General features: G+C 42.4%; 1 protein-coding gene across 1 annotated transcript in view; it reads right to left on the reverse strand.

Moving 5' to 3' along the window:
* The window catches only part of LOC102204964 (prostaglandin F2 receptor negative regulator), a 96421-nt gene that overhangs the window by 42744 nt on the left and 30573 nt on the right, over positions 1-23104 (reverse strand). Inside the window, exons 3-4 of the mRNA XM_005753928.2 lie at positions 16336-16743; positions 10744-11154 (exon numbers count right to left, since the gene is read on the reverse strand). Of these exons, the coding sequence (XP_005753985.1) occupies positions 10744-11154; positions 16336-16743 (819 nt within the window). The remainder of the gene's footprint in view (positions 1-10743; positions 11155-16335; positions 16744-23104) is intronic.

Below are 23104 nucleotides of genomic sequence, written 5' to 3' on the forward strand. Positions count from 1 at the left end.
GGGGGGACGGACGGACGGACCACTTGAGCCATTCCCTCCTTCTGTCAACACACCGCACTTCTCCCAGGACGGAGGGAAAATGCGGGCTGACACTGAACAGATGTGCTTTTGATATCACGTTTACAGCTCAAACAACTACTAATCTAATGTCGGATAAGACACTCGTATTAAGACACTGAATCTCTAAGAGGGCTTACATTACTTTGGACAAATACACCTCAAACTGATGGCGAGGTGAAAATCATGCCAGGGCACCATAAACCTGCAGGGGTTCAGAGAATGAACGTTCAAGCTCTGCAGCTAAAAAGACAGACACTTAACTCTATAGATGCATCACAAAACCACAGAGTGGAGCTTCTTGCAGCCCGTGGCCATGCACAACCTCCTTAATTTAGCTGCTTTTCATTTTACTGAAGGATAAATTTTCACTGAGTGTAGGAAACTGCCGGAAAGCAGCAGGAAGCATCTTAAACACTTTCCTTAGGGGAGAAAAAGTCATACAGTTAATCCTGTACGAAACAAAGTTTACCAAGCTTAACTCTCTTATTCACGCAACCCTTACACACAAAGTAGAGACTAATTACAGTTTTCAGATCATTAAAATGAATCTGGAACATTACTCGTTTAAAATTACTTGCTTTTTCTCCAATTTAAACATATGCTGGAAACAACTGGGGATTTAGTGTCTTGCTTATCAGCTTCAACATGTGGGCAGGAATTAAAACCACCATCCCCAAGAATGATAGCCAACCCTACTTCCCTAAGCTACGGACACCCACAACACAAACACTCGGCAGCATCAACACGGTTTGAGGAAACACAACGTCCTCTTTATTTGCATTTCTTTTTTCCAATGAATCACATACATGTTTTAATTCCTGCAATTTTACAATAAAGTTAAACGTTAAAGGAAAATTTGAAAAAGATTGGCAGAGGACAGCCTGCTTTAAAACATCCATGGGAATTGATAGAACGTCAACCGAGAGCTAATTATTTAATCAGGTTTCTGGCGTGATGTCAGGTGTCCAGCGTGTTGAATGTCACCTCTGGTCACAATGAAAAAAAAAAAAAAAAAAGTGTGTATTCCCTGACTGGCTGGTGAGTTCGTTCCTGGAATTTGTCAGCAGTCGCTAGGTAAAACTAACCGGAAAGAAGGCGGTGCACCAACAAAACTCGTTGTGGTTTCTTTGGTTGCTAGGAAATTGCTGTAGTTTATGCAGACTTGTTTGAAAACACTATTTGCTATACTACTAGTAGTAGTACAAGTTGGTCCAAGTGCTAACGCAAACACATCTGAAAATATTTCACTTTTTATCTTTAATCTGTTGCACTTTCAATAGCAACCAGCGTGTAACAAGTGAGAGTTTATAGACAAGTCCAGGCATGTATTCCTTGCAAACTGTGGGCAGCTGTGGCAGACTGAAAGCAACAAAAGCAGTTGTAGGATTTCGGCCAGCTGATCGCAGATACACATAGGTGCCAGGGGTTCACTGACTAGTCCTGAGCCTTTTGTGACTGGGACACACCTAGTTGGGAGTGGCTGGAGCTTAAGTGGTATAAGGTTGGTGGTTCCTTTCATCGCCGCTCCAGTCCCCAGTTTAAATGCCTTGCATACCTAAATATCCGTGGGCAAGATACTGAACCGCAAGTATGAATGTGTGTGAATGTCAGATAGAAAGCACTTAGAAAAAATGCCTGTGTGAGTGGGGCGTGTTATAAATGTTGTATAAAGTGCTTTTCATGCTCAAGTAGAGCAGAAAACCATTAGATAAGAACCAGTCCATCCATCAACTTCAGCAATCAACTATCCAGCAATTGCAATTAACCTGGCAAACACTCGCCAACCGGTCAGTGAATGCTCATTTTTCCCCTCACAACTGGTGGATGGCAGATGCGCCATGCACATGTGGTCTGGCCCTTTTTCACTCGACTCTGCCACCATGATTGTCACACAGCCAAGTGGCGGTCAAGTTAACAGTCACGTGTCTGCAAAACCTCAAAATACGCAACCTTGCAAATTAATGCACAGAATCAGTAGGTGAGGGAGATTTTAGAGCTTCTTTGCGAGCTAGTGAGGAGTCAGTTTGGTTGTTGTTGTTAGCAAAGGGTTAAACAACTCTTTCCAAATCTTACAAAAACGTTCATGACAACTATGGAAGGTAACTACTTTCAATAAAACTTGGTTATCAGATAGACAATTTATCATTGGCACATCTAAAGCACATCCATCTTTTATTGCAAGTAGATCCTATAGCACAGGCCTGATCTCTTGCAAATCTTATAAGAATGAAGCTGCCTTACACGGTAATTACAACAAATGAGGCTCCAGTATTTTACAAGCTAACAATGATGTATTAATGCAGCTTCACAGGAATCCCGTGTACAAAGTATTGCCTGTTCCTACATTCAGCACACACAGTGAAAGATACTCGAATCCAGAATCCTCGTTTCCAGCAGTTTCTCTTTTAATCTGCGTTTTGTTGCTGGAAGAAGATCTGCCCCTTTAGCTGCTAAATGCTATGTTTATCAGCTGGTTTATAACAGCTTGTTTGGTGCCAGTACAGTTGGATGATCAGAGCTTTTTCCACTGCAAATGGCACCACCTGACATTCACATCTCAGCCGGAAGGCTGAACCTCTCCATCCTGTCTGCAGAGAGGTCTCACTGTCTCCTCTCAGTCATACATCCAATTGAGTGGGTCTGTGACCTCCCCCAAGTGGTTCAACTACCTCCACTGACTCCTCTCAGTGTGGAGTGGCAGCTGAAACACACAGAGGTTCACACATAATACTAAATTCCTCATTGTGCCGTGGCACGAGGCCAGGCAGGCAGCAGAGAAATGAGATTTCAGCTGCTCATTTTCTGTCCTGTGCTCAGAGACTGACTGTAGAAGAAGAAAAAAAAAAGATCAAGTGGTTAACGAACAGCTCACATCTCTGTTCTCCAACACCAGAGATGTGTGAGTGCTAATCTTTATTTTGAGATCACAACCCAATAATGCCAGATCATCCCTCATTAAATCGCAATGAACAAAGCTTTTTTTTCATGATGCAAGTGTGTGCAGGAAAACCACAACAGCTCGACTGTTTGGCTTATTGCAATAAAATGCTGGGAAAAGCATAGACATCTGCCATTTACCCTCTATGTGAGAAATCCACTGGCTCAAGCTCAAGATGGAGATAAAAATCAAAACTAGTGACAAGAATCAAAGCTCTGAGCTGCTCCTTTAGTTCAGCTTGAGATCAGATGCCTTTGACTCATATGCATATACTGGATTTTCCATGTATGCATGCAGCCAGTACATGTTGCTCTACCGGATTTTTGCTACAAATTGACAGCAAACAGCCACACACGACTAGAGCCACCTGTCTTTGCTCCTCCCAACAGTGTCATATGACACTGCATAAAGGGTGAACATGTTCCTTTAGCTATAGGATCTGTGAGGCGCACTGTAAGGGTTACATGAAGACTACCAAAATCCTTTTTGTTGCAGAAATTTACTGATAATGTTTTTTAGTCTACTCTTTCATCTTTATATTGATTCTTCCACTAAAAGAGGTGATATGAAGCAAAGAGGTCAAGCAGACACGTTACTGCACAGGACTGACCAAACTGTCTCAGTTTCATGGTGTATACGTGCCACAGCTGTGTGCACAAACCCTTTGAGTTTACCTTCAAATGAAGTGGTTTAGATAATCTGGAAACAGCAGCTTAGAGACCAAAAGGATTCACAGATTCAAAGCGAATGTGCACAGGTCCGTATCTGCGTGGTATGCAGACATGACTGCTGCGCATATTCATAAAATACACAAAATTTAATACTTTGCATGAACTACAAGATGTCTTTTTTCCAGTAAAGTGGCTCTACTGACAGTAACTCCAGCTGGCACGACAACGCGCGCACACATAGGGGAAGTGTAGCCAAGGGTGAGACAAATTACACCCTCTTTAACTCCGTGTGTATCTGTGTGTGTGTCTGTGCGTGTTCCTGCCGTGGGGAAACTCCTAAACAAGTTCTCCAACTCTGTTTTTTTTTTGTTTTTTTTTTTGCACTTTGTGGTAGGGTGAGCCTGTAGCAAAGCATCGTGGGAAGAAGGGGCAATCCTCAAGGCCGCACATCAGTTGAATAGGAGCTGACTGGTTGACAACACACAGAGAGACACACCAACGTGCACGCACAAAAAAAACTTGAGAGGAATGGGTTTGGAATATATGAGCTTCTGTATAGTCAATTAGAAATGTTAGTGTGTGTGTTTCAGCAGACGCAGTATGAAGGAATGTTTACCCCCAGGCCAGCATGTAAGAGTTCCACCAGTGAGAACCGCCTCATACCCTCAGTATGTGGGACACACAAACACACTGAAGACAGTGTTTGAAGCGTGCGTGTGCATGTGGCACTTATTTCTCCAGAGAGCGCCTTCAACAAACCTACTTTCATTCTCATACACTTGTAAACCACTCAGCAGACACACACATGCAGAGGAAGCATGCAGATAAATCTGAGTGCTATCACACACACGTAAACACAAACACATGCAAACGGTTAAGATGGAAAGCGAGACGATGTCCTTGATGGTGCCGTTCGATACTGTGCCCTCATGCGGGCTGACTTTGATATGCGTGTGCCCGCAAAGCTTTGCTGATATTTGCAGATGTAACACGGATCCTCCGGGCTTGAGGAATCTTTTGAGTTTGGAAAAGAGATGGCTGTTGGTTTAACTAAAGGCTGCCTTTGACATACTTTACAGGATGTCCTGCAGCTAGCAGAGGCGCACTGTACCGTCCACTGAGACTGACCGGCTGTCGTTTAGATATATTGTAGTTTAATAGCTGGACCACACCATAAGACTGCTCACTATGTGTTTTACACTGAATACATATAAAGAAATCCTGCTAAACTGCTCCATGTGCATGTACATTAGACCTGCCTTCGTCTAAACAAAGCCATTACCTGTTTTTTAACATGCTGGACGTCGCCAGCTCTGATCACTTGCTCGCACCGTCGACTCAGGCCAACCTTTGACAATAACTTCTCTTTAAAACAAAGATGTGCCCGGTGCTGAACATGTGTAGCTGGAACAAATCTGCCTGTTTGCTTTTTGTTTTCGTAACAGTACAATTTGTCTAAAGATTTTGAAGAAGGAGGGCACTGCAATCGGGAGGGGGGGTGCTCAGTGGTTCCAAAGCAAACAACAGGCACCCTGCGCCTTTATAATTCATGCGCGGCTAGAGTAAACAGGAACAACACACATTCAAAGTCACATTCTGAAGCCGGGCTGGTTGATATACTGTTAGATTTTACGCTAACAGTAATGACACCCTGTAGCTTTTATTATCCAGCTTCTGCACATTGTTAGCAAAGCTAAATGAACCTGCTTCTCCAGTTGTTTAAAGCACACCACGATATGGATTCCACATTCTCTCTCTGATCCACACGCTAGATACGGGAAAGGAAAGCCCAGCTAAATTCTCCAAAGGCCGGCTATAAAACTGGGTGCAAACCAAGAAGTGATAAAGCAAAGGCGGCTGTTAAGGCTGAGTCACCCATGAAGCACTAGCTGACTACTTCTTTTCACTCTCTTTGCATTTATTCATTAGTAATTATTAATCTCTGGCTCTCTTTCACAGTGTGTCTTTTGTTACGTCTCCCTCCCGTCATCTCCAACCAGTCGCAGCAGATGGCCCCGCCCCTCCCTGAGCCTGGTTCTGCTGGACGTTTCTTCCTGTTAAAAGGGAGTTTTCCCTTCCCACTGTCACCAAGTGCTTGCTCATAGGGGGTCGTCTGATTGTTGGGGGTTTTCCCTCCATTATTGTAGGGCCTTTTCCTTACAGTATAAAGCACCTTGAGGGGACCGTTGTTCTGATTTGGAGCTGTGTCTACAAATCGGGCAAGTAGACTGAAGAATCCAGCAACAGCATGAACCTCTTTTGGCAAATCCATCGCAATGTTCAGGGATTTATGGGTTATTAACTTGTTAGTTGAACGTCCAGTAAATGCTGAAATGTTTCCGATTTCCTTTTGATGTAAGTATTTTCTGGCAACCACGTCCCCCAAACTCCGTAGAGGGATTATGGGAGTACGAGGTGCTTTTGATCCTTGCTGACAATATTACAGCCAAGAAGCACCAAAGCAAACTGGACTCCATGAATATCATTAAGGGTTTTATGCTTTTATGCTCTCCGAAAACGAAATGGGGACAAAAAGACTAATTGCCTTATTCCTGAAATAAACCAACACTTGGGCTTTTCAAACTTTTAGCCAGTCGATCTGCCAAAGCACTTCCTGGGAATTCCCCAAACCATTAAATATAGTACAGTAGATGAAATAAGAGCGCTTATGTAACAAATTTTTATTTATTCATTATAGTCTGTTTCTTTCATTGAGATCTGGTATTTGGGGAATTTGTGAGAAATTCAGCTGTTCTTATGATCAGTTATAACAGGACTTTTACATCAGTATTGAATACCGGAGATGCCACAATCGAGCAGGATGGCTTGGTTAACAAACCAAAGATTTAGCCATTGGTGTAGATGTTAATACACTAAACTTTCTTTTGGCTCATCCCTCAGTTCCCAAGAGGCAAAGATTTTACATCTTCCTGACGCGCCCATTGCTTCTTACCCCCAAACCTTGAACCCTACTTGAGGTTGGTTGGTGTCTCCTACTGGAGTCAAACTGCGGATTTCTTAAACGCAAATGTTAACCACTACACAACAAAGCCCTTATTAGACAGTATTTAGAAAAAAAAAGTCAACACCAAATATTATGGATGGGAAGTTAATTTTATTTAATTTTATTCTAAATTCTGTTGTTGGCTTTGATCCATTATCAAAACAGTAATTCTGTTTCCTGCATGACACTGTTGTTGTGTCTTGCTTTTATAAAATTCTGAGTGGTTGACCTTGCAGGAAAGACTATTTGGGTCAACAAGATCAATTTAGAAGAAGTACAACATGCATAAACGCTCATTCGCTTTTCCCATTGATTATGTAAAATTTTCCAGGTTGGTTCTGCCTGGACCACCCAAGTCTGCACCAAACAGACTTTTAGTGGTAAAACCTGCATCTGCCCTTGAAAGATGGCCTTTGCGGCTTTTAATTAAAAAAAAGAAAAAAAGAAAAAGAAAAAAGTCAAAAGTCACCTTCAATCCCTAGTTAATAAAGTCAAAAAAAGAAAAAACAATCTCAAACATGGTGTAGAATGTGCAGGCCCCCTGCTGTTTCAGTTCTGACTGACGATGTTCTGCTCTCAAGGTCCCTCCACCTTGAGAGCAGAACATCAGTGTCAGCGACCTATCAGTCTGGACATTGACTGGACCATTACAACACCTTCATTCTTTTGATTTTAAGCCATTCTGTTACAGGTTTTCTGCTGTGCTTTAGCTGTCAGACAGATGGCCTCACATTTGAACCTAGAATATTTTGGTATTCTAGCAGTCAAAGGAGCTTGCAAAGAAAAGCGTCTGGACTTCTTTAAGTTGCTTGAAGACGTTTCACCTCTCATCCGAGAAGCTTCTTCAGTTCTAAGGTCAAATGGTGGAGAGTCCCAGATATAAACCTAGCGGGAGTTTCCCCCCACAGAGGCACAAAAGGACCCCCTGATGATCCTCTAATCACCTGAGCCAAGGTGTGAAACTGGGTGTGGGTCCCAATCAGCCAGAGTTTCGGGTGTGTTCATTGTGAAACCTGGCCCCACCTTGTCATGCGAATTCCTGAGGTCAGATGGCCCAGGATGTGAGTGGGCGTTAAGGCGTCTGGGAAGGGATCTCAAAACTGGATTATAGATGGCAGAGAGTTGGTGTCGTAAACCACCGCCTCTGTTCAAAGATGGTCGCTCACAGTGGACATAGATGGCTTTTCACTCCTCTTTCAAATCTGTCCTCTCTGTCCAAAATGTGAACATTGGCATCCTCGAAAGAGTGTCCTTTATCCTTAAGATGCAGATGGACTGCTGAGTCTTGTCCTGTGGAGGTGGCTCTTCTGTGTTGTGCCATGCGCTTGTGAAGTGGCTGTTTGGTCTCTCCAATGTAGAGGTCTGAACATTCCTCGCTGCACTGTACAGCATACACCACATTGTTAAGTTAGTGTTTTGTCTTTCGGGTGAACCAGTTTCTGTCTGAGTGTGTTTGCTGGGTCTGAAATACACTGGGATGTCATGCTTGGAGAAAACTCTCCTGAGTTTTTCTGATACACCGGCTACATAGGGGATGACAATGTTGTTGCGTCTGTCCTTCTTATCCTCCCTCGCTGGTGTCTGGTCTTCTTTTCTGTGCCTCTTTGCTGACTTTAAGAACGCCCATTTAGGATAGCCGCACGTTTTGAGTGCTTCCTTTACATGTGTGTGTTCCTTCTTTTTTCCTTCAGGTGGGGGTCACTCCCACTAGGTTTATATCTGGGACTCTCCACCATTTGACCTTAGAACTGAAGAAGCTTCTCGGATGAGAGGGGAAACGTCTTCAAGCAACTTAAAGAAGTCCAGACGCTTTTCTTTGCAAGCTCCTTTGACTACGATGACCTGGATGACTGAGAACCTTCACAGACCTATTCTAGCAGTTCATGGTCAAGTCGATGACTTCGAGGTGCCCGGGTCCAGTGTGGACTTGTGTGCACCAAATGTGGTGCTGTGCATCATGGCCAAACACCTACACTTTGGTCTCGTCCATCCAAAGAACATTATTCCAAAATTCTTGTGGTTTGTTCAGATGCAGCTTTATAAACTGGTAGCAATGCTGTCATGTTCTTTTGAGAGAGAAGCAGCTGTGGAACTGTTTCCGTGAGCACTGCACGATCTTTGGGGTGAATTTGATGGGACGTCCACTCCCGGAAGCATCGACCAGTAGAAGGATGAACTTTGGATTGTTTGGAAATTGCCTTATAACCTTTTATTATGATGCTTCTCTAAGATCACTGATGACTTTTTTCCTTCTTGGCACTTTGTTAAAACAAACCTGAATTCTCCAGAGCTGCAAACTGTAGTAATGGTGTGCGTACTATAGTACATCCTTCTGCACTTTGGCTTCTGCATTTTGATTTGCTTCTACATTTTGATTTGCTTCTACATTTTGATTTGCTTCTACATTTTGATTTGCTTCTACATTTTGGCTTAATTTTTGTTAAATAAATAAATAAAAGTGTCATATGTCATGTTTGTAGTTCTACTGAAGATTTATTCACCTCATTTTAAGAGCTTCTGAGCGTAAGATGAGTTTTTATTATTATTTACTGATATGTATATATACTTACCATGACTTCAGCTATGTATATTAAGGATGAAACAAAGAAACCAATTCCATGACTAACTGCATGACACAGATAACCTTCCCAGCATGCCAGCTATATCTAAATACAACATGAAGTGAAATTCAAACACAGCGAGAGCAGGATGGAAATAGAGAAGGGAAAGATGGATAGACAGAGAGACCACCCACCACGCCAGTAATTGATTGCTGTGTCAACTGCGTTTGACATCACTGCTCTTTAGAAGCAGGATCAGAGCATCGTGCACATGTACCCAGGCACACTAACAGAATACCCAGGGGTACACGGAGCAGGACAGGCATGACTAATCAATCCTCTTCGCAGCAGGAGTCGACAGGCTGATGAGGGGATTAAAGAGCTACCCCCCTTAAGACTCAAGATTCATCTCTAGCAGCACTGTTACACATCCACACCTCATGAAATCATACATGAGAAACATGCACATGGCTTCTTACTGTTACTTCCCCCAACTACTCCTTTAAGAAAAATTAGCCAACCACAGCCAAGGAGATGCGCACACACCTTCCTGAGAGTGCGTTTGTCGAGAGTAGGAACATTTAAAGTTTGCTGATAAGGTGAAAATTGAGAAAGAGACAGTCATTATTGGTTTTATGCAAAAATCAATAAGCCAACAGACAGAGCCCCACATCTGCTGTGTCACAATTTAAACTGTTTACGAAAAAAACAAAGCATCATAGCTCAGAACACGTCCAAAAGCAATTCAAATCCATCATAGGAACTGAAGCTGTAATTAAAAAACAGCCAACAAGATCACTCAACGAGAAGAGGATTTAGACAGTGAAACGCTTAAAATAACTAATAAATTGCTGATTGTTTTAGCAGCACATCAGGGTGGCATTTCCCAGCTTTACTCACAGCAGAGCAGAACGGGGCGTTTCACCTTTTTCTTCTCTAAACCAATGTGATGGAAAGAAATCCTGATCCCAGGCGCACACAATGCTACAAGCAGAAAGAAGTCCCAGTCTTCCCAGTAAAGAGGCTGTTATTACAAATAAATTAAATTACTTGAGGAACTTAAATAAGACCTATGTTCATTTCAATATTTTTACCTTTCATCTCTAACAGTGTTTGCATGAGTTACACTAAAAAAAATGATTTGTCTTTATTCGTCCCTCGCTCTCCTGCTTTTTGCAAACATTCTTCTGATTGGCTGACCTTGGCAAACAGAAGGTAGGTGGGGCTTCTCCACTCAAGGACAGACCCATGTGCTGGAGATGATACACACTCTCTGACATCACACAGAGCAGAGAACAGAAAAGCACTTGGTACCCGAAAGCTTTTTATGGACAAGCACAAACATTTCTGCAGTGTAACAATAATGGAAACCACAATAGGACCACTCTAAAAAGATTATTTAATGTTTTCTTCTCATTACTGATTTGGTCCTTTCATTCATTTGAAACATTATACGAGATGAGACATAGTGTGGCAACAAAGAAGAAGAACACTGTGGAAAACACTCACGGATCTCAGAGACCTTCACAGTCACAGGGTTGGATGTCTTCTCCGCTGTCATGTACCACCTCCGTCCTTCTATATTGATGAACGTTCGGATGCGGCAGGTGTAGTTCCCTCCGTTTTCAATGGTCACCCCCCTCACCCCCAACCTGTAGTCGCCGGTTTCTGTTCGCTCCAGGCTCGCCTCCCCCTTTTTTCCTTGCGCTCCGCTGGAGGATGTGTTTGAGATCACCACCCCGCTGCGATCCATGGTGATGATTTCACGGCCGTCGGCCAGCCAGGACACTTCCAGGGAGAGGGCGGGCAGGTTGTCGGTGGTGACGCCGCACATCAGGGTCAGCGAGTTGCCAGGAGAGAGGACGAGAGAGGTGGAGGAGGGAGAGGAGGAGGGTGAGGCCTTCACGTTGAGGGAACGACCTTGAGAGGACAGACATGGCGTCAGTCAATGAATCCTAAGAAAACACTGCATGAAGACAATAAAATGCTTCAAGTCTCTGTCCTCGCACTGACCCAACCCACCAAAAAACACATCTCATGACTCTTTTTATGAATTGAGACTTCATGTACTGAAGCATAATGAGCATTTTCATGTTAACAATTAGTCAGAGAAAACAGGAAAAGGCACAGATTCTGTCAAATGAGGTGTTTCCTACACCCACACATCTACTCAGGTAGCATTGTTTTTTCATAGATCAACGATGCGATTGATCGATTAGTTTTCCTCCAACAGCTGGATGACTAATTTGTGAAGATCGGCTTTCATGTGTCACTACACTGAGCTCGCCGATGCTGCAGGGCAGAACAACCGTCTGCAACTGCACGTCAAGGTGGTAATGTGAGCCGGGGCAACTCGCAGGAGAGGCAGCTAATTAATGCGCAGTTATTTCTTTAAAGAGTACGCATAGTATTATTCCTTTAAGTAAACAAGGTGCTCATGCCTGCATGCCCACCAATCAAACTGTGGGAAACACTTCCTTTATGTACACAAACCAGCTGGGCGGTGACAGCACACGTAAGCACAAAGTCCCATTCAAAGCCAAAAACACTACACCTGTGACTCATTTAGCACGACAGATATATGAATAAGCAAATTGGCCAACTGGCTGATTCTAATCTTACCGAAAGCGGGAAGTGCTATTATAGTTCGGGATAAAACAGGATGTAACAGCACAGTCTGTACATCCTCGTCATATCAGTCATGAGATAACAAAAAAACATTTAGAGCAGTGCATGGGTGTATGCAATTGCTCCTACAGCATTGTTACGCAGAGGTGCTCAAGAAACCTTCCTGCAGGTCTCTCTACTAATAAAAAAAAAAAAAAAAAGGGGGGGGGGGGTTTAGCCAATTACAAATGGCTGTCAGCCTACTTCTCCTTCTCCTTTTTCTAGAAAATGTATCTTTAAACCCAAAGATTGGATCGGGCTTGTAAATATCATCTCCAGTGACAACATAAACAGCAGTATGGGGGAGAGAAAAAAGTCTGTATGGTGTCTGGAAACGGACAAAAGAGACAAAGCTCACTCTGTTTGACTTTTCTCATCCTCTTTACTCAAGTCAGTAAGTCAATATAAAGAGACTGGGACACAATGGACCTGAGACCGAGACCTGTTTGTGTGTCTGTGTGCGTGTGTGTGCACTGCTCATCACTGGTTTCATTACAAACCCCTTAAGAGGATATGGTAACCTGGAAAGATATAAGATATGGTGACCAGAGCAACCACACAGATGAGCGTGAGAGACAGACAGAGAAAGTGTGTGTGTCTGAGTGTGTGTCTGTGCACATAGGGGCCTCTATGGTCAGCCAATGAGGGTCGTGAACCTCCTGGGAGAGAGCGAGGCAGGCAGAGAGAATGAAAAGACGAGCGGTTCACAGAGGAGGAGATTCCTTTAAAATGAAGACAGCCACACAACAGAGGCAGAACTCTCCCATGTCCCCTCCCTCCCCGCCCCTCTCATCCTTGACTTTCTTCCAATTTCACTCCGGGCATTGTCGCAAGCTGCTTGCACACAGGGAATCGTGGGGATCCTCTCTACACTTTGCTGAGCATTGTGTCCCGAGACGACCGCTGCTGCAAACTGCCGTTAAACATCCAACAGCAGCTCACAGATCTGCACATTAAGTATGCATATACTAAATATCTTTTATCCCAAATCAGGAAGCAGATTTGAGGATTATGTACTGATCCCTCCCCTGCTGGGGATGTGCAGAGAACCTGTGCGCGCAGACTCACGTGGAAGCGGCGCACTGCACTGCTACTGATGACCCTCGGCTTTTTTTCAAAGGATCTTTTGAAGCCTGAATAACCACCGGCCAGCTTCCTTTTCAATTATCCCAGAAAAGATATTTAAATTTTGTCCAAGGGAAGGACAAACGCACGAAGCTGAGGCCGGGCAGCAAATCACTAACCGCTGTGGCTGAAAAAAGGAGACCAAAAAAAAAAGGAGTTGAGTAAGTAATAAGTAAGCAGATTTAGTGTTAAGAATCATTCACTTCAATCATTTCACCTCAGAAACAGCTCAGAGTTGCGAGGACTGTTAAAAAAATTAGTTGCCCATAATTGGTTGATAAACCTGAATAGACTTCACACAGCTCAGTGTATAAAGCCCCATAATGCGTTTATATCACAGGCGTCAAACATAAGGCCCGGGGGCCAAAATTGGTCCCTGGAGCAAAGACTTCAATCCGGCCACTGGAGCACTTTGGATAAATTTCAGACTTTATCAACGGGAAAAGCTTTAAAACAAGTAAAGAGCTCCTCCATGCCCACTCATTCATTCTTATTAAACCAGTAATAAACAGTTCAATAACAGCGATGAGCTGTCAGAGCTGCATCTTTAACGTTACACATTTATTTCTCATAATTTATAGCCAAAGAGTTGTGGCGACAGATTTCTTTAATTTGGTTTCTGGGTCAGTCCACTCAAAGTCAAAGTGAGCTGTATGTGGCCCACAGTGTTTGGCATCCCTGATTTATTTATTGATTATATCGTTCCATCTGAACAGTAGTAGTCCCCACCACTTGGATAAAAATCAAGTTCCCATTTAAAGGTTTAATGTTCGGTTCTTTAAAGACTGCATGAAGAAATCTGATAAACTGTTCACTTGTGTGGCCCTCTTTTAATTAACTGCTACTCTCCGACAGCTGTTCGATATAACGATATATATCGGATAACGATATAAAAACGTCTATTGTTTCATTTTACGCTATCGTTTGTTTCGTGGTGTCGCAAAAATAAACTGTTTACGGCAACATTTTTTCATCATTTTGACGGTCACTGTAGTGGCTATATTCATTCCTTAAAGTTCTCTCTTTCTCTTATATGTAATAAAACCACACTACAGACGGACAAGCGCCTGTTTTTATGCGTTGTCGTTAGCAACAAGGACGGTAAAACCATTGCGTGTCCGCTTGCTTATTTCCCACATAAACCTTTCACAATAAAGCTCAAGATCCTGTTGAGACTTTTCAAAATAAACTGAATCACATGAAAGAGTATGCAGAGTATTTACGGATAAGAATTAAAAAAGAGCCGTCAGGTGCTAAAAAAATAAACCTTAGACTCAAACGTTAGAACGGGCTTTTCCCCGCAGCACGCCGTGTAATAAATACTCACAAAGAAAACGGCGGCTGTTACAACTTATGTCTAAAAATGTATCGTTTCATTCATCGGTTAAAACACTCGACTCCAGCTACATGACAAACACTTCACGCAAGACGAGCTGCCCGAGATTCACAGCACTTACAGAAAATGTTACATTTTTGTGATTTATATCGTTATTGGACGACAGAATTCTTATATCGGGATATGAGATTTTGGTCACATCGCACAGCCCTAGGCATGATTCTATAGTTTTTCGGTAATGTGAATTAAAGCAGACCACGCAGGTCAGAGTCACAAGTCTGTGTCAACAGCAATAAGCTCGAGCATTAGTGCGGTATGCCTGGGTCGCATGCAAGCTGCCTGTGTGTGTGGACTGCTGGAGACAAAGAAATGCATGTTGTCCAGAAACATCTTATTTTGAAGTCTTTAAACATGTAGAAATATATGTTACTGTATCTCATTAGTTAAGCCTCTTCTTGTTTTCACTGCTGCCACAGAAGATCATCTGCCTCCATCTCCAACTATCCCTTGTGGTCCCATCCAAACTATTCAACCTGCCTCCTCCAGCTTCACCACCTGTCCTTTATTTCAGTTGCACCATCTCACCTGCATCTTTTAAACCTTCGCTCTTGCATCTGATATTGATAAGCATCATATCTGTCTGAATAAACCTCTCTGTTAAAATTAGCGTTCACTTGATCTATCACTCCTCAACATTATGCAATCCCAGTCGAGCCAACATTGTCACATCCTGGCTCCAAAGTCAGAGAGATGCAGACTGAAGCCAGGAATGATTAAATGTGACAAAATTATGAAAGTAAGAAAAACAAAAAAGAGAAAACCACGAAGTGTGAACGTCGGTATTATTAGCAGTGAGGGTGTATGGATGGATGCGTGAACAGTGTAGTGGGAAATACTGAGAGGCACACAGCAATGACGAAGCTGAAGACACGCTCTCAAAGGTCTGAGGAAGGGTGTGGTTTACATCTTAGAAGCACAGCCTGGCTTTTCTGTGACTTTTGGCCGGGTTAGGAGACAATCCACCAGAGCGAGGCTGCAGGCCCTGAATGCGTCAGCCCCGAGGTTCAGCTGTTAGCGATCCTGAGTCACATTTACAACCTCAGCCTGAAACAGGGGAACACATCGGTTTTATGGAAACCGTCCCGTCTGGTTCCTGTACCATCACAGCTTAACGGTTATTAACTAATTGCCTTCACATCACATGTGACGGAGGTGACGCCGAGACCAGTCTTGACCTGCTGCAGTTTGCATACAGACTGAATGTGAGACACTACATGCTGCAGACAGCTGCACGGTGAGGATCGCCTCCTTTGATTCCTCGAGAGCGTTTAGAGAGAGAAGCTACAGGAAATGTCAGTAAACACACATCCACCATCTCCACAGTCCCGTGCATTACTCTGTGCAGCACTGGAGCTCCACAGGGAACTGCGCTGTCTCCCTTTGTGCCCACCTCACATGAGCCACCCACAAACACAATGCCGCGCACCATCTGATCAGCCAATCAGACTAAATGAAGTAATAAGGAAGGCCGTCTCTGTCTGTGAGAGGAGGTCAGCGAACAATCGTGTAAAATCCTGACCGCCCTCTTCACCACTTACTGCACAGGCAGCAGAGCATCTTCTCTAACAGAGTGATTCAGCTCCACTGGCAGAAGGACAGATACAGGACATCTTTCATAACACATTTCAAAGTCTGTTTATTTATACAGCACCAAAGCACAACAACAGTCGCCTCAAGGCAGTTTATAATGTAAGAAAAAGACCAATAAGACAGAAAACCCCAACTGTGAGCAAGCACTTGACAACAGTGGGAAGGAAAAACTCCCTTTTAACAGGAAGTGACCTCCTTCAGAACCAGGCTCAGCTAGGGGCAGCATGCATCCACTACAGTGAAATGCAATGCATCTGTCTGGCAAAAGCATGTTTTAGGGTTTTTTTCTATAGTTAGTTTAACCAAAACAGTGAAACTCTTACCTGTAGGAGTAACTGCAACAGTTCCCATCTCTTTGGTACTCTCCACGATTTTTATCCAATTTCCTCCACTTTCGTGCGTCCACTCCGTCCCGTTGCATTCATAATTCCCCTCATCGGACGTCGTCATTCTGGAAATCACCAGTTCAAACACTCCATTCCTGCCAGGGACCAATCGGATGCCTCCTTCTGCATAACGCCGGGCAAACCTGGACCCCGTGACCACATCCCCCTGAGGACCAAACGTCAAAATCTCCTCTGACGTCGTCCCCTTCTTCACCGACCAGGTGACAGACAGGTAGGTGGGGTGGATGAGCTCCCGGGTGACGTTGCAGGAGAGAGTTAGGTCACTTCCCTCTGAGATGACTGGGGGTGGGGTCTTGGGGGAGACCTTGAGGGTGTTGGGAATGACTGACGGGAAAACAAACCAAAAGAAAATGTTTTGAGTGAATTAATCACACAGCAACAAACTGGGAGGTGCTGGAAATTATCCACACATGCTGCCCCCCCCAACACACACACACACACACACATACACACACCATTTATCACAAGGAAATATAGGATGTATATTTAGAATTAACTTTCTGTTAAATATTTTTCACCCACATCTTTTTTTATATTTCACATCTTCTGCTCTGGCTGCCAGGATACGTTCAAGAACCCTAACAGATGTTTTTTCCTTTTTCAAACCACAGTTGAGTGTTTCCAGATTACATTTAAGGAAATGCAAGCCCTATTTTCATCAATGCGCTCCCCGGTTTACCTGCAAGTGTCAAAAACCTGCTTGAACACAACAACCCAATAAAACTTGGACTACAACCAGACAGAACAAACAGAAACCAGAAAGCTTTGTGCACCAATCATCTTTCCCTTTGCCTACAGATTCATAAACAGATACACGATTCCTCATACGGCAGCTAATCGGCAGCATATCTGCATTTTCCTTCACTTGTCTTCATCGTCTATCACTTGAGGCCTATTTGTGTGTCGCTGTGAGCGAAAAGGTCTTGTTTACTTCGAGGATCTGTTTAAACTAATTCCCAGGTTTAAAAAGCAGCGTATTTGAGCGGGAAATTGTAGGTAAAACGATGACATAATAGCTCAAGGCAAGCAAAGGCTTTTCCCTGTTGTCTGATATTAGACGGTTTGCAGGTGCATATGATAAAAAATGAACAATTCAACATTTAGCATCTATTTATTGGGTGGAGTGACAGAATCTTAATCTTACTTCAGTGTCACACCTTTGTTTACCACACCTCAAAGCGGCCCGTCTGTCAGGTCATCCGGCTTAAACTCAAAGGCAAAAGCAGGGCTAGTGTAAACTCCTAGTGATTCATGTAATCCAACATAATATTTCGCATACACTCGTGCCAAGGTCATTGGTTGAAGGACAAACAAACAGACGCAGATAAAGCTGCAAAAAAAAACCTCAACACGCCCAGAGGAGTGCTTCTGAAGGTCACCGTCTTAACCAAGTAAACTCTCAACACTCTCACGCAACCACTTTCACCTCCACTCTTTCATCTCAGGCTCGTTTACGTATTAAAAATGAAACTAAACGTGTCATCCAGAAGGTCTTTACAGAGCAGCTTTCACCGCTCATTCCTTTCTTGTTATGACACACGAAGGAGGATGATGAGTCACTGCTGGAGAGAAAAAAATAAAATAAAGTGAAAGGCCTATAACTCCTGGGTTTCCTGATGGGAGCATGGCTTTGCTTTTAAATGCATGCACGGCGAGAGCTATGAAAATAAGTTTTTACCTCTGCTCCTCGCAACGGGAAGAGTGCGGGGAAAAGACAGATGCTGAGATGCAGTGAAGACACGGGGGGTTAATAACAAAGCTGAGAGGCAATATCAGGGTGGGGTTGGCGTGTCTGCGAAGCAAAAATTACAGGCTCTGTTTTATCATCGCAATCAAGTCATTTGAATTTTGTATATTAAAAAAAAGAGAAAAAAAAGAAAGAAATCTGTGCTCTGTGTATGTTTGTGTGCACACATTACCATTCCTCACACTTTAAAGCAACAGTAGCTCCAAACCCTGAGATTTATCACTGAAATGCTTTAGATAAATGATGAACTGTGTATTTTGGAAGGCAGCTCTAGTCGCGTTACAAATGAATCCAAGAAGCGGCAGATGGCCGGGAATGAGAAGTACGTGGCTATGCATTATGGGAATTAGAGAAATGCCACGTTTACATCCTGTGGGAAAGACTGCTTTGTAAGCAGTTAGGAATAAAAAGTTCGCTCCAACTTCAGACGCAAACTTAAAAACAACGGATCAACACGTCCGGGTGTAGACAACGATGCACAGCGCTGCTTCAACCGTCTATTGTTGAAAATGTCCCGGCTCTTTATTAAAATTCGATCGCTTTCCAATGAATAAATCATTAACATTAATTACTACTGTGCACTTACAAGTGTTGTAGCAGGTTTGACTGTCTTCGTGAATACTGTTCTGTGCGATTAACGCTGGCGTTGATATAAATTGACATGGCATTGCAATATTTTGCGTCGTGATATTGTTATTATCTATGTAAATTAAAATATTCTGGGAATACCGTGAAGAAGAGGGCTCCTCTCATGCACCAACATCCTGAGGTAACGTTAGCCGAGCAAACTTACATTAATGAAACCAAACTGACAGACCATCCAAGGCTGGAGGCTAATGGCTCAGTCACACGAGTAGAAATATGACAGCCAACTCCTTACAGCTACCATCAACTACAAAATAAATACTAGTCTGCCTGGTTATTTGGTTTTGATTTTTGTTCACCATTCTTGCAACTTGTGCTGACTAAATGGTTGCCCAAAGCTGGAGGTAAAAGGCAACCTTTCTGCAAACAGTTGCAGTCTGACTTGGACTGACTCCAATCAGTCTCAGAGAGATTGTTGAAGGTTTGTTTAAAAACAAAAAGTTGCCATCGGTGTTAATGAGGCTTTCTGAATGAGCACAACTCAAGGGGATTCAACTCAGCTGCCTGTATTCTGATTATATTCCTATAGAAGACCAGAAGGATGCGGAGCACAACTGTAATAGTCCAATGTGAATTTCTTTCTATCACATAGCTGTTGCTGTCAGCTATGTGATTTTTTACAGTTAATGTCTGCATTATCAGAAGCAGAGTGCTTTTAACTGCCAACTTGACTCCATTCAATCAGACTGATATCAGACTGACTGTCTTATAGTAACATTTATAGCAGGTTTTAGTGACAGTGATCGTATGCTCAAAATTTCATTTTGCATCAAAAAGATAACTGATGTACCTGTTTTATCCAATAAAATTAAGTTATTGACTAAGTCTGAGGACTTAATCTGCAGTTGGAAAAAGGCAATTTTAGTCACAATATGTTACTGCAATACTCAAAATTTAAGAAAACCAATAAATTTATATTGTGATAATTCGAGATGGCACGATACCACTTTTTTATGTCCGATACCGATACGATATCATAAATTTGGATATCTGCCGATACCGATATGAATCCAATATAGTGTATTTTTTAATCAATAAAACAGTTTTTTTAATATCTTGCTGCTTTTTGTATAAGTTCATACTCAAGTTAAAAAACAAACAAACACTAAAGCTATTCTGTTATACCTGTATGCAAAAAATGCACTGCACCCAAAATATTTCATAGTTCAGCAATACTGATCAATCTAATAAACTTAAACCTGCACCATCCTCCCTATTCTGGTATTTTAAAGAGTAATTAGCAGAAACATTAAGCAACCTAACTAATAGGGTTCTAAAACTCCCAGCAAAAAAATAGGGAACCACCCACCCTCCACCTCATGATGCTTAATTGATGTAATCAACTATAATTTGATGCAGTGTGAAAAAAAAAAAAATACACAGAAATCAGTTATTTTTCAAGAATAATTAAATAGATTCAACATCTTTCTTCAACAGAATTGCAGACTGAACAAATGGTATCTTCCCAAAGGAAAAAGTACTACAGCTTACTAGGGTATATTGGACTTAATAGTTACTACATACAGTAATGGACTTCTATACATTTTACATCAGATTAAAACTTTGGGTGTAAGATTCGGATAATTATTTATTAAAAGCTAGACATTTTAAATGAGAATAAGAAAGAAAAGTATGTCTTTGTGCTTTACTTCTCTCTGGGATCACTTCCTCGGAGATGAAATGCCGGATTGCTAGCGAGGCTACAAATACACACAGCCGCTCTATCACGTGACCCATACTGCTGCGATGTGCTACGGTTATGAGCCGAGTTACACCATGTCGCAAGTTTTGTGAGGTGCTTTTTTGATCTTTAATGGATCGATTACATATATTTTATTTTTCTCCAATATCCGATCCAGTAACTTATGTCAGTATCGGACCGATACCGATATGTAATATCGGATCGGTCCATCTCTAGTGATAATATCGTATCATGAGGTTTCCCACCTCTAATAAACATGTTCACTGGAAGGTGTGAGCAAACACATGAAAATGGACAGAACCTGTTGAGAGGTAACAATATGATGTTATCCATGTTCAGAAGAATTTGTGTACCTTTTTTTTTTTTTTGCCTGATTTCAATTCCTGTCATGTATGAGTCTGTACACATTTTAAACTCGGGGCAGACGTCCGCACAAGTATTGATGGAAGAGAGCAGGATATGAAGTGAATATTTAAGTGAAGGACATACCAACACCTGCATGTATAACATAAGTAAATCAAAATAGATCTATAGCAGAGGTTTGGGATTCTAGTCTAGTAATTATCACATTTCAGCTTGTATGTGCATGAAATACACTCAGATGATTGTTTCTAAAGGTTCATTACATATTTCTTGACAGTGTCTAGAAAAGTTGTCCTGTAAGTTGTCCTCTCTCACAGTTGCACACAACGGGAGATTTTCTTGAGCAGCCATGCAGGAGACGGGACATAACTTCCACTCGCTTGGTGTGAATCCTTTGGACAGCTACCTGGTGTATATCCTCACACGGGCACGCTCGAACATCGCAGGACCCATTCCAGACGAGCTGGATAAAAGACTCAAAGTCTTTTCTGTGAACTGCTACATAGACATACGACCTCTGTAGTCTAAATGTCACTCTTTATCTATCGATCAGCTCAACACAAACCAGGCTGTCAAATTAAAACATGACGATCAGGCTACAACATGCTGCTGATAGTGACGAATACAGCAGATATGCATGGGTGTTGCTGGTGCTTTGTTGATTCGGCATCAACAGAACTCCTCCTCTCGTGCTTTGGTTCTTTGTATGATTTTGGGTGATTTGCATCATGATGTCTCTGTTCGTTTAACAACATTCTATCCATAGGAAAAACTTTGCTTATTGCAGGATTTAAAGCACTTATTTGAATCCTTGAGGCATTCTTAAACCGTGGACATAAACAGGACTGCAACAGACACCAGTCAGACCTGGCAGTGGAGGTCAGAGCAGCCTGCAGGCCTGCTGATGCTGCTGATGCTGCTGTGCTGTCTGTGGCAGATGACAAAGGCAGAGCAAATAATCTGCGTTTTGCTCTATCAATTAAAATTAGCCTGAAAGGAGTTCTCAAACCCTCAGCGACCTGTACTTCACTTGTTTCTTACATAACCAATCAGCCTCAGTGGGCTGAAAGAGGCAGCGCACGTTTGTGTGTGTGTGTAAGAAATGTAACACACATATGACTCAAATGGTATAAATCTAGCTCATCATCTGCGTTAAAGACCGTCTCGGTCAGAAATATGTTGTCCTTTACATGCTGCAAAACGAAGCGCTCACTGATACATATGCTCTACATATACACGACAATCTCTCGCTCACAAACAGCGCTGCCTAGTTAATTCAGGTCTAAATTTAACAAGGTGTCTGGGGAGCCGTGCTGGGAAGCAGAGAGCAGCTGAACATGATGGTGCATTATGGAGCTAACTAACCTGCTGTCAGACATTGCTCTTTGTGAGTTCATTTCTTAAAACCTCCTCAGGTAAAATCTTACTCAAATTACCACTTATAAAAAAGAAATCCTTTCTGGAGGACAGAATTGTCCTGAGAAGGATGGGTTGGACACGGGTAAACACCAGATTAAACCAATGCGGAGAGTACAGCTTTAATTGCCAACTAGAAAAAAAAGAAACTCAATTAAATTCAAAGGAAAATGCTGAATACATGTTTCTTTGTCAGGAAGTAGTTCAAATTAAATCTTCACACTGTGAATGTAGTAGATGATCTGAGTAATGGAAAGCGTATCTCTTTCAACCGTGTGTCTACAAAAGATCTAGGGACTCATTAGCTCTTCAAAGGATAGAGTCGGTTTGAAATAGCCGGCTTTTAGATAAAATAACATCGGCAAAAACCTGGAACTTTTAAGCTGCAATTAAGCAAGCTTAACTGCATTTCCTTTAATGGCCACTTGTTCAAAAAAGTCTGTGCCTACACACTCTTGGTAAAAAGTTTAACGTTAGAGCAAAAATCAACACGGTTCATATCTGATTTTCAGCTCTAAAGTTTATTTTTCTCTTCATAACAACTGTGCAAAGGATGATTTCTGAGGATGATGACTCATTGAAAATGCTTAGAGGCTGACAATTATGCAGAGTCAGGCATGGAAAGGCTGCTCTTTGTGACAGGTGGGTGCTGTCATACATGGGTGTAGCTGCCAGCTGTCCTCGAGGCTTCACCTCTGCTAAACTTGTGTCTCTGAACTTGACCTCGTCTCATAAACTCTCCTGTGATATTTATTTTGCATTCTTGGTTATTCAAATGAATGATTAATATATTAATATAAATCTATACAGAT

Source organism: Pundamilia nyererei, unplaced genomic scaffold (genome assembly GCF_000239375.1).
Source record: "Pundamilia nyererei isolate P.nyererei 1_Seehausen unplaced genomic scaffold, PunNye1.0 scaffold00479, whole genome shotgun sequence".
Lineage (NCBI taxonomy): Eukaryota > Metazoa > Chordata > Actinopteri > Cichliformes > Cichlidae > Pundamilia > Pundamilia nyererei.